An 11,190-nucleotide genomic window follows, 5' to 3' on the forward strand; every position below is an offset into this window, starting at 1 on the left:
ATAGCTTCCACAAATAGTGGGTAGCAGTTCTAAAATCACGAGTCGTGATTCACGACCAATACGAATATCACGAAGGAAACGGTCGACACACACTAGCTGGGATCTGGAATAGCTCACTCGAGCGTTAACCGCCGAACAATTTGACACGTGATTGAGGAGGTCCAAGCCGAGCACAAATTATTGAAGTCTGAAACTCCATTACGACGTATATGACTTTGAATGCTACGACTTTTGACTCGTTCAACAAACTGATTTCGCAGCTCGAAATCGCTTCTCACGCTACGATGTTGAAATTGATGCTGAGTTCAGGCAGAGTATATTCAATAGAGTTTCACCACCCTAGTGATATGAAAAACACTAGTGAAAATGTGTTTCACGACTATTATATACCCGGTATATTATACCGCAAATATCGCTTAGTTTTACACTGAGATTCATGCGACTGCACGAAGAATGGGTGAAACCCCGATGAACATGGAATCCCACTACAACGGCAACTTATGATATTCCACACATAGGGTCAATCGCACAAAGGATTCGACTTTAGCGTTGTATGCCTTTTTCATCTGTCTCTCACTATTCGAAAACACTAAGATTTCCCTTTGAATCAAACCGTTACTGTACTCTACAAAATAACAAGCACAGGTTCAAATCCCGGTAGAGTCACTTTTACTCCGATAATGTATCAACCTACACTGCGGAAATTGATTTCATCTGCGACCACAAAAAATTTCCCCAAATTTTCACATGAATGTTATAACCTTTCATCTTATCCATCACCTGTCGAATCAACAGCCTCTTCCCCGAATCCTCCGGCCCAACAAGGATGATATTCTCACCTAAAACGGTCCCAAATTTTTGACCGCGCGCCACAAAATTACCCACCACTGCGCAGTAGTGGTTGGAAAATGTCCAACATTCTCATCACCTGCAGAGTTCTAACCAACGGAGTCATCGTCGTCCACACAGGAATCTCATCCAACGCACTTTTGTACCTATCAAACGTTTTAAACCGGGTATTTTCGACCGACACTTGGAATTTTTCACCCAAACTCGACTATGCATCATTTACCTTATCAGTCGTCCCTGCTCAGCACTCCTGCTCAGCACTCCACACACAATTCTGAGGGTAATCAACTACATACGCAGGAGTTTTGAAGAAAAATCCATTGACTTCCATATAGCTGTACCCGAATTTGTATGTAAAATTCTATAATTTGGGAGAGAGCTTGTGGATTAGGCTGAGAACAGTGAACATTTATTCCAACACTGATTATGTTCATTGTCATCATCAACACATGTAGTTCATTATGTACATATTTTTCTGATGATTTTCAAGTCGATTCCCAAACCATTATCGCAAAAATCAAAATTCCTCGCTGTCACCTCTTTATGTTGACTATATGCATATTCAGTGTGGGGGGAGGGGGAGGGGAATAGTCAACGCACGTTGAAGCACTAATGAAGAAACTTCCAATCCCAGTTGAGAGAAGCAAGCATACATTTCCACACTACAAACCTCTATCCATACACTCCAATGGTAGAGCACCCGACCATCATCCCAAAAATCCCTCGTTCAACTCCCAGCACCCACCTTTTTAAGTCCATCTTGAATATCAGCTTCCACATGACTCAACACATTCCTCACCAAACCCATCATCGTCGTCTCAACCACCACATCCGTCCACATTCTCCTTCACCCATTCAATAAAATTCAATTTCAGATCCTCCATCACTCATCCAGTCGGCAGACCGTCGCCGGGGACGCGTACAACAGAGTGTCCGTTTCGAATTTGAAGTTCACATTTTATGAAATCGTATCCTCTCGCCATTCGGGAGCGTCAACAAACGATAATCATCTGCGCGAAAAATTCACAAATTCGGAATAATTTTCCCCTTTTCTCACCCAACACCGAATTCAGCGATTCAATCCATTCGGCACCTGAGAGGGACTCCCCCCAAATTTTTAGAGATCGGCCCCCAAATTTTAGAGCTCGCCCCAAAATCACCGCTACACCCCCCAAATTCCTACACTACTTTTTTCTTGATTTTGGGGCTTTTCGGGTCCTTTTATCCCCTTACGGGGTATATGAACTTCGCAACTTGTCGTTCGTTGTCCTCTCTCCCCGATGCTGGGACTCACTGCTGCTTCGGAGGCCTCTAGGCTCGTTGTGTTACAGGGATTTGCCGGCTCCTGCTCATGCGCGCCCCGAAATTGCTCGCCCCGGCCCGAAAATTCTCATTCCGCCCCCGAATTACTCAAGTATGCCACATGCGAAGTAGAATTGGATGAGTCATCCGCTATCATACAGTTTCTCTGAGATTGACATACTTGACACAGTCTCTGTTTCAGACACTGATAGAGAGTGTGATTAACTAATGAATGTAGTCAGAATGTTTAATTCTCTACCTCGTAGACGCCTCTGCGGACGGCTTGACACTGTAGGATCATGATGAGCGTTAAATTGGTCCTGGAATAGTTTTCATTGAATTATTCCAACTTTAGAGCTCTGCTGTTGCACAGTGCAGCCTCCATCTGCTGTATATTAGGACTGTTTCGTATTCATATACAACTAGAACTAGAACGTGTAGTTGTATCCTTTAACTACTAGTAATACTAGAGTGTCCGGCCTGTTCAGTGGCTAACCGAAGTTAACCGGCTAACCGGCCTATAGTTAGACCGGCCTATACTCCCGCCATGTCATCTCCGGTTTACTCTCCCCCGAGGAAGAGGGTTCGTGGCCAAGCTGGTGTGTATTTCGTTGTAACACCTCGCAGCTTCGCCTCCGAAGAAGCCGCGAGAACTCGGTTGAGTGAGTTCAGCGGATTACCAAGAGGCGGGCCCGCAATGGTCCGAACTCAAGCGACTCGACCAAGGTTAGGTGCAGGAGATAACCCGCGGCCTCTGGCTGTACGTTATCGCTGCCCATACTACCACTCTGCCGATCGATGCCCATTCGCGATGTATATTCGTAGCAGTGATGGAGTCTCGTTCCAAGTCTCGGCTAACTCAAGAACCCACCCTGCCCATCCAAGCCAGCCTCTGCGCCATCCGCCACGAGTCGCATTAACAAATCACAGTTTCGAACGAGGTTTGATACTATCGCACACAACGAGTATATCGTGCTTTCCCACTCTCAGTCCCGCTCACAGCCCCACTTGCAGACGCAGAGGCTTGCCTGAGAGAAATACTACGCTTGTTCTTTCTAAACCTGCAGGAGATGGGACCCTTGCGGACTGGAGGTTGGTCCGTAGATCGCAGGTGGCACGGCCCCTTCGGTGTGGAGTTATTCATCCAGATTCCTTAGCCGATTTTACCGACGATCCGGTATCCTTGTTACGAGCCTGGCGTCCTACGCGTCAGAAGCTTAGAAGGATGGGCGTTTCAGAAACAGTTCTGAAGGATGGAGACAGTTTGACTGGCCTGGCCGTCATTATGTCCAGTGGTGGATGCTGCACTATCCTGTTTGAGCTTTTGAGGAGATTCTCTGGGCCCCAGTCTGATTTCTGCTGCTCGTGGACATCATGCAGCGGCGCTCGGAAACTGCTCCAAATTGTCAAACGGGGAGTGTACGATGCATGGTTCAACACCTGCACTAGGGAGTGATACAGATATTCACTAGAAGGAGGAGCTCTGAGTCCAACGCCAGCATTACCACCGAAGTGGACGGGTCTACTGAATATCATACACTCTGAGCGTAAGTGTCAACCGTGTGCTCGCATCCTCAAGAGCCGGCTAGTAGCCGGCGGCTACTACTGCCCTATCCGTTCAGGTTTGAGGCAAGGAATCCCTAGCCCGGCCAACGGGAACGGCGTGAGGCTTGTCATCATGGCTTTCTCATCGAGTTCTCTCACCCTGATAAATAGACTGCTGAAGCTAGGTCGGACCAGTTACGCGGCTCGGGAATCCCCGAGCGAACTTCCCGCGCAGTATGACCCGGAAAAATTTGGCCCGGCCGGATGCTCTCCAGGGACGGTGTCGGTAAGTAGTTTCTCTCACTATGCCTAGTTTCCGCTACGAACGATAGTGAGACTTTCGCGTCAGGTCTGAGCCGTATGGAGGTTCACCTCCTCCAGAGATTCGTGGGCCTCACTGATTCGGGCGGGGAAGCCTACGACGAGGTTGCGTACGTCACCCTGCGCCATGAGTGAATATTTCCTCCTCAGGATCCCGGTAAGAGCCATTGACGGACGCAAGAAGGGAGCTATTTCGGGTGAGTTGGCCGAATTTGGCCCTTCTTTGATCGTCATCTACGACCTACCTACTGAGAGACGTGTGCTGGCTGACATTCAAACTCTGGTCGACGAGTACCGAGATAGGGGAGAAAACGGTAATCAAGCAGTCTACACCGGTTAGTATAGCCACACCACGATTGTAATACCATGTGGATGCTCAGGCGGCGACGCGCGACTCGTATGTATCTCTGTCGAAGGTTCCATTGAAGCCGAGGGGCACACGCTGGATTCGTAGTGAATCACTACTGGAGATGCAAAAGACTTCACTTGATGGACATGTCTCTGCCAATCGTTGTGATGCATAGTAGGCTTGAGTTCGTGAGTTAGCTGCGGCTTGGTAATCCCAACCTACGCCCGCTGAGAGAGGGAGATCGTGATTAATGATGCGCTCGGCAAGCGATTCGCCAGATGGCGGCACTCGGAGTTATAGATGGACAGAAGCACGTTACGGATCATTACGGCTCACTCTTACGGTTACGATTCAAGCCCCGTACCGTAAAATTACGGCGCCGTAACGGGCTTTACGGAGATGCAGAGTACAAAACGAGGATTGACCATTCAAGTCGTCTAAATTTATTTCATGTGAATGCGCATGCGTAGACGAGGCCGGCTCAGCAGTTCCAGGCCAGCCTGGGAGTAAGACGGACGGAGTTTGCAAAGGAGACAAATGGTAAATGCGAAACCAAATGCTACTCTCTCAGCAGTTCGGTTGGATCCGAGCCACAAGAAATGAGTTTAACAACTATTTGAGCTATCGTGGAGTGCAGTAAAGCTAGTGTTTCCGCCACAATTCCAAAAAAGCAGTTCAGCACCAATCGTAAAGTCGTAAGGCCTTTCCGTGACCGTAAACTGCTTACGTTACGCGCACCGTAACGTAAACCGTAAAAAACATTACGCTGCCCATCTATACTCGGAGTGCACTGGACTCAGCTCGGCGCTGAATCTTGAGCTAAGACACACAAGTCTCTAACCTGCGGCTCGCTCGGATGAAAGCTACAAAGTTGTCTTTCGGATACTTCCATTCCTGTTGCTGGGACATACGTGTTTAGTTGACGGTTGTTTGGGTACCCTCAGGGTACCCTCCTGTCGCCGCAGATGCGGCCAGAGTTCTGTCACTACTCCCGCTGTTGACCTTCCAGTCAACCTGGTCGACTCGATCCCACGACCTCCACCATCGATCCTTCGACGATGAACCCGACTACGGAACTCGGCACAGACTCAAATACATGCACATCAGTCGTTAGACTGCAGACCTCTAGAATTCATGATCTTGTAATTTATTCGCTTCTTTCTACGCAGCTGCATTGGGTGGTTTCTCTTAACGGGCTCGGATATACCGCTATGGCAGATGTGCACCTAAAGCCTTGCGGAGCTTTGCTCAGTCCTTCGCTGTAGTGAATTACCTTCTCAATTGCGTTGCAGTCTTTTAGTGGGTGAGAAGGAGAAGGAGAAGCCGGAGGCGATTCAAGCATCATCGAATTTGCGAGCTCGGAAATACCCTGCCAGTCATAAGGAACCCTGGTCACGCCGACTCGACAGCGCTCACTCGACGGTCTCGAAGACCGTCACGATTATCACGAGGCTCACTTCCATGAATGCCGAGTTGCACGGCTCGGGGGATGACACTGTCGGTGAGCATTCAAGGAATGGTGAAAGCCGCAAGGATGAATAAGACAGCGCTTGACTCGTGGGCACGATCGGGCTCGCGCTACCGTAACTCGTGCAGTGCTCATTCTGGTACCACCCGAACGCAGGACTCCGACCAGCTCTCTCTGCAGGACTGTTTGACTGGGAGGTAGGGATCACAGACTCGTCCAGAGATGGAATCCGGATGGGCGGAAGGGAGATTAGGGGAAGGCTCGACGTTGAGGGATCGATAATCCTGTCTCCAGAGTGGGGATGGCCATCACCTGGGCATTGCGAGATTTGGTATGTGATGGTCGCTCAGTCTCACCCCTCTGGCACAGTACGACGTTGCAGGAGCCGTCTCTTGTGACATCTTCATTATCGTGGACTTCCGACTCACCCACTCGCCTCAGGCTGAGCGGAGACCTCTCCGCGGAACTGTTGATGAGAGGGCTTAGAGTTGAAGGGGCGATGATGCTGTAGTCTCCTGAGCATCAGAGGTGCACAGTGAGCGCCGTTCACTGAGTGGTTTTTCGCTCTAATAAAGCCGTAGTACCGTTCCGATCGGACGTGAGATTGACCGAGGCATCCCGAATGGCATCTTCTATGCCTTGAGCTTCTGCCTCTTCTATCCAGCTCGCTTCCATGACGCGGCGAGGATCTGAAGCAGAGATTGACCGGCATCGCTATTATCATGAGTCTGCGGCAGTAGCAGTGATTCTTTAATCCTGCTAGCAGGACCTATGTGCTGCTCACCCTCTTCGTCGCCGGATGATTCAACATCATCGTCGGCTCCCTGGAAGAATGACGAGTCGACGCTGATTGACTGGTCGGGTATGGGTCTCGCAGCGGCAGGGTAACGGGGCCGTTGAGCGGACTGTGAGCGAGGGGCAAATTGTTGAAGTAGGTCAGTATATCTCCGGGCGGTTGAAGGCTCTATGCTAAGCGCATTGCCAACCTTGTATCTGAGAACAAAAAGTCAAGACCATTGGCTTGGGAATTCGTACGTTGAACAACCTTGTGCAACACGACCTGGAACCACACAATCCCCGCTATGCGGGATCACTCGCTCTAATAATCCCATGCCGATACAATGCCGACAAAAGATAGATCGCACTCCGTCGTAGCAGGAGCATCTATAGCTCCTGCCACCCCAAACGCCTATCGTCCCCTCCGAGTCCGGCCTGACTTCCACAACTCTCACGAGTTGGTTAGACTTGACGAAGTCGTCGAAGTCCTCCCATATGCCGGCACTTGGGTGATCAAACTTGAAGCGGAACTGCGCGACAGCTTGTCCCAGGCAATCTGCATATGCGCGCCGGCAGGTATCCGAGGGAATGAAGTAACGGTAGGCGACACCGGTTTCGGCCGGTTCATCAATGAAAATTGACCGTGATCGCACGACTCGGCTGCAGCTCCACCTGTAGCCCCGGTTCATCTCGTCCTCGGACGGGTACTGCTGTCCGTCAGCCAGCTCGGGGCTTTCCATCCCGCTTTGGACGGAATAATCCACTGCCACGGCTCCTAGTTCGCCCAGAAGAGCACTAAGACTGAAGTTGGGAGTAACGCCACCTAAAGATGCGCAGTTTTCAAGCTCCAGAGAATACAACGGCCAGATAGTTCCTACTCTGTTTTAGGGATTTATTTATCCCTTCCACAGAATTTGAATGGCGGCACTTCGAGTCGCATATGACGTCTGCGCACGTTCTTTGTCCCCAACATGCTCTAGATTCGAGCCAATTATGCCGAAAGTACTCCCAGACCGATGGATTAAGAGCCTCCCACTTCTTCCCCATTAATTTCGCCAAGATGCTGAAATGTCTTTGGCTGGGAGCTCTCTGCAAGATAAGGCAGTCTTTCTTGAAGGCCACTCGTTGCCTCTGCCACTCCTCTTTTTGTGCGCCCTTGGACAGCAAGGGAGTTATGTGTCTCAAACATTGGCGCCACATGTGAATGTAGCAGAACAACCTTGCACTAGCATCAGACTCGTCGCAGACAGGCCACTCCAATTCTCGATTTAGTCCGGTCGGGAGAACTGTCCCAAAGACCTGGTGGGGAAAAACAACTGAGACCATGCTGGGCCGACATTCCACAAACGCTGATCTACAGGGTGGTGCAAAAAAGTGCCAAACCTTCGTAATTTCGCGACAAGTTACTGTTCATGGACGAAAAAGGTACCATTCGAAAGGCCCCATATGCATTGTATGAGGATTTGGGATAGATGCATTATATATTGCATTATATAGATGCGCTTCTACAGTTACCTACCGCCTCATATGCTGCCGTAAATTGTGGGGCGGCATCTCCGATCAGGCCGCGTGGCCTGAAGTGGCCTTGAGGAGATCCTTTCCTTATCTGGTTCAGGCAACGTCGTATGCCCTCAAACCCTCGTTGCACGGCGAGTGACGACTCGGATAATGTCACGCCCACACTCATAGGAAGAAACTTGGATCTTCCGCGTATCGTTCCTATCATTATAGTAGGAAAAGGGCAGTAGCTCAACCCGTGCGTGTAGTCGCAGGAGATGAGACTCTCCTCTGAGGCGGTTAATATCAAATTCCTCGTCGTGAAGTACATGAATAGCGAGCCGGCCTCGTCGGCGCCCACTTCGTCGTTCTCAGATCCCTCCACGCCATACGCGATGCAGAAGAGATCATGTGGACGATTTTCCGGTGGGATGGAGGATCTCTCCGCGCAGAAGCGCCTTATAGCCCCAATTGACTCGCCAGCCGGTTTCGGCCTTTCTGGGTTGTTCTTCTTGAAGGCAGAGCGAAGATCGTAAATTGCTCGGATAAGCTTCTCGTATGTGACGCTATCCGGTAGATCGCCCTCCTCACGAAGAGCACGCACTATTCCTCGAGGCATTGAACCTCCTCGTGTCATGAGTATCACTTTTTTCTTGACCTCGTCCTCGAGCACCGCCGGGCCTCGCCCAGTCTGGGGATCATCACGTCTCTCATGAGCAGGATGTTCTGCGAAGTTACTTGTGATCTCAAATTGCTCACCATCGCCTCGAATGTACATAGCGAAAGGGCAAGGTTGAAATTCAGGATGGTTTTCGCGATTGTAAGGGCAGCGGTAGCGTATTGCTATTGCCCGAGGGCCGACGCTCTTGGGATAGCTCACATTACTCCGTTCCATCGCCGGACCGTCTGCGGGTAAGCCGCTGAGCTCAATCAACCGCTCTCGGGCTTCCTGTTCGGAGCAGAATTTCTGCGGTGTTGCGGCATGGTACTCGCACCCACGCCCGCGAACTCCGCGACCCCGCAACGGCTGTGGATCTCCATTTCTTGAATCAGCCTGGCCCTCGCTAGCCAGACCGGGATTAGGGGTGTTTGAGGCTTCAGTCCCCTGGTTTGAGGTCAACTGTCTAATCGCATCCTGTAAGGACTTGATCGTGTTCGTCAACTCGTCCACACGCTGTTCCATTTGAACTTGCTAGAACTCCAGAAAGAGCAAAAGACTGAAGGCGTATCTCAATGTCACATCCTCGAATTGAGCACTCGAAAGGGCGGCCCTTCAAGGGCCTGATGACTGTGAGCACCTCACAGTGATCAGGCCTCGACGCTCGCCTTACGTAGTGGAGCGAAGCGTGAACGGAGGTTGTTTTATAACGCCTATAACTCGTGAATAGTCGACACATCTGTACATCTCTCTCTGTCCTCTTGTGCCACTGTGATGGGACGTGCTTCGCTCCGCTGTGGCGCACGGTCCCTATTCTGTGTGCGATCCTTCACTGTGTGCTACAGACCGTATCTGCGAGTACTGCAGCCGTTTCGCAGTATCTTTAGCTATTGGATATCGATCATACGTAGTTGTCGTATAAGCTTAGTTCAAGCTTACTACGAGCTCTGTACAAGTACACTTTACACGTAGTCCACTCGTGTTCTGTACACGTATTCCACTCGTACCCCTATCCCTGTCGTCTATCGTAGTATCCCTGCGGTAGTCATATTCCCTGGTTATCTTTATCTCGTACAGTCACCGCTCTGTACGTAGTTGGATATCTGGTTATAGCTTAGTCAGCTCAACTCCTTATACCCTAGGTGTGCTGGTTGTGTTCTTCTCATTAGTTGGGTCGGTTCACTTCTGCGACATCTTTCTGGTAGCAGCTCCTTGTTCTACGCCGCCTTTATTTACTTGGTTTGGTTATGAGTGGTCACGAAGACGGTGGTACGCCTAGTTCTCCTCGAGAGATTGGTATTGGTACTGATGAGACGTCAGCATCTTCCTCAAGCACGGGTACGACTAGTATGCCCCCTACTTCTAACAACGCTTCCTCTGTGGCGAACGGTACGAACTCTCCAGAGCCTGTCTCTGTGAACGGTAATCCCGGATTGCCTCGGAAGCCTGCCATTGGCCTGATCAGCCATCACGTGTGTGAGAAGTTTAAGGGTTCTGTTGATCAAGACATACAAGAATGGTTTGGCACCTTCGAGATGGCTACCTCTGCTTGTGGTTGGAACGATGTCCAGCGTGGTACGTACCTTGGCCTCTATCTTACTGGCTCTGCACACCGAGTTTGGCGTTCGACCTGCCCTAAAGGCGATTATCAGACGGCCCGTACTACTTTGCTTAAGGCCTTCGATAAGTCCAAGACCGCTGATGCTGCTCTCTTACGGTTCAAGGAGTACGCCTGGGATGGCAAGATCACCTTGTCGGAGTATACTGCGAACTTATCGCAAGCCCTCCAAGATTATAGTGCCCTGCTCCCGGACGATTCGAAGATTCCTCCTGCTGTGTTGGAGACTCTACTGATTGACCGTGTTTGCGAGACAGCTACTGGTTCGGCTAAGGCAGAGATGCGTCGTCATCGCCCCAAGACATTCCGTGAAGCTTGTGAAGTCCTGGACGCTTACTCGGAAGACGTGACTGCCAATGCCACCTCTCGTACCCAACAAGTGAATGCGGTGACGTCCCCCTCTCCTGAACGTGTTGACTCAGAGAACATCTCGGCGGTATTGACGAAGGAGTTTGAACGGCTGACTACTGCCATGACTAACGCCCTGACTCATGTTGTACGCCCTGCCCAGGCTGGTCAACAAGCCCCGGTACAACATGCTGGTAATCGTGGTAAGGGTAATGGTGGACGTTTCCAACAACAACGTCGTGGTGGATGTGGTATCTGTGGTGGATCTCATCGTACACCTACTTGCCCGTTTCGCAAGTACGACACTGGTTGTATGATCTGTGGTAAGGACGATCACATGGCTCGCAACTGCCCTGACCACCCCTCACGTCGACCTATGGCCTCTTTGGTACAGAGGCAGGGAAACTAGCTCGGCAGCCGGTTAGCGGTGACCGGTGTGCCAAAGCTAAATTAGATGA

General features: G+C 50.5%; 2 protein-coding genes across 2 annotated transcripts; both read left to right on the forward strand.

The window, feature by feature from the left end:
- Positions 1-3,960: 3,960 nt before the first annotated feature.
- Pmar_PMAR027403 (hypothetical protein) lies at positions 3,961-4,357 on the forward strand (the record flags this gene model as incomplete). Its single annotated transcript, XM_002780744.1, has 3 exons — positions 3,961-3,982; positions 4,046-4,127; positions 4,168-4,357. 3 exons carry the CDS (start codon positions 3,961-3,963, stop codon positions 4,355-4,357), a joined length of 294 nt encoding a protein of 97 aa, XP_002780790.1.
- A 5,656-nt stretch (positions 4,358-10,013) lies between these two features.
- Positions 10,014-11,141, forward strand: Pmar_PMAR027404 (hypothetical protein; the record flags this gene model as incomplete). The annotated part of the gene is made up of 1 exon (XM_002780745.1): positions 10,014-11,141. The coding sequence occupies one exon, from the start codon at positions 10,014-10,016 to the stop codon at positions 11,139-11,141; it is 1,128 nt and encodes a 375-aa protein (XP_002780791.1).
- Positions 11,142-11,190: the final 49 nt, after the last annotated feature.

The sequence above is a fragment of the Perkinsus marinus genome, assembly GCF_000006405.1.
Source record: "Perkinsus marinus ATCC 50983 genomic scaffold scf_1104296944144, whole genome shotgun sequence".
Taxonomy (NCBI): domain Eukaryota; phylum Perkinsozoa; order Perkinsida; family Perkinsidae; genus Perkinsus; species Perkinsus marinus.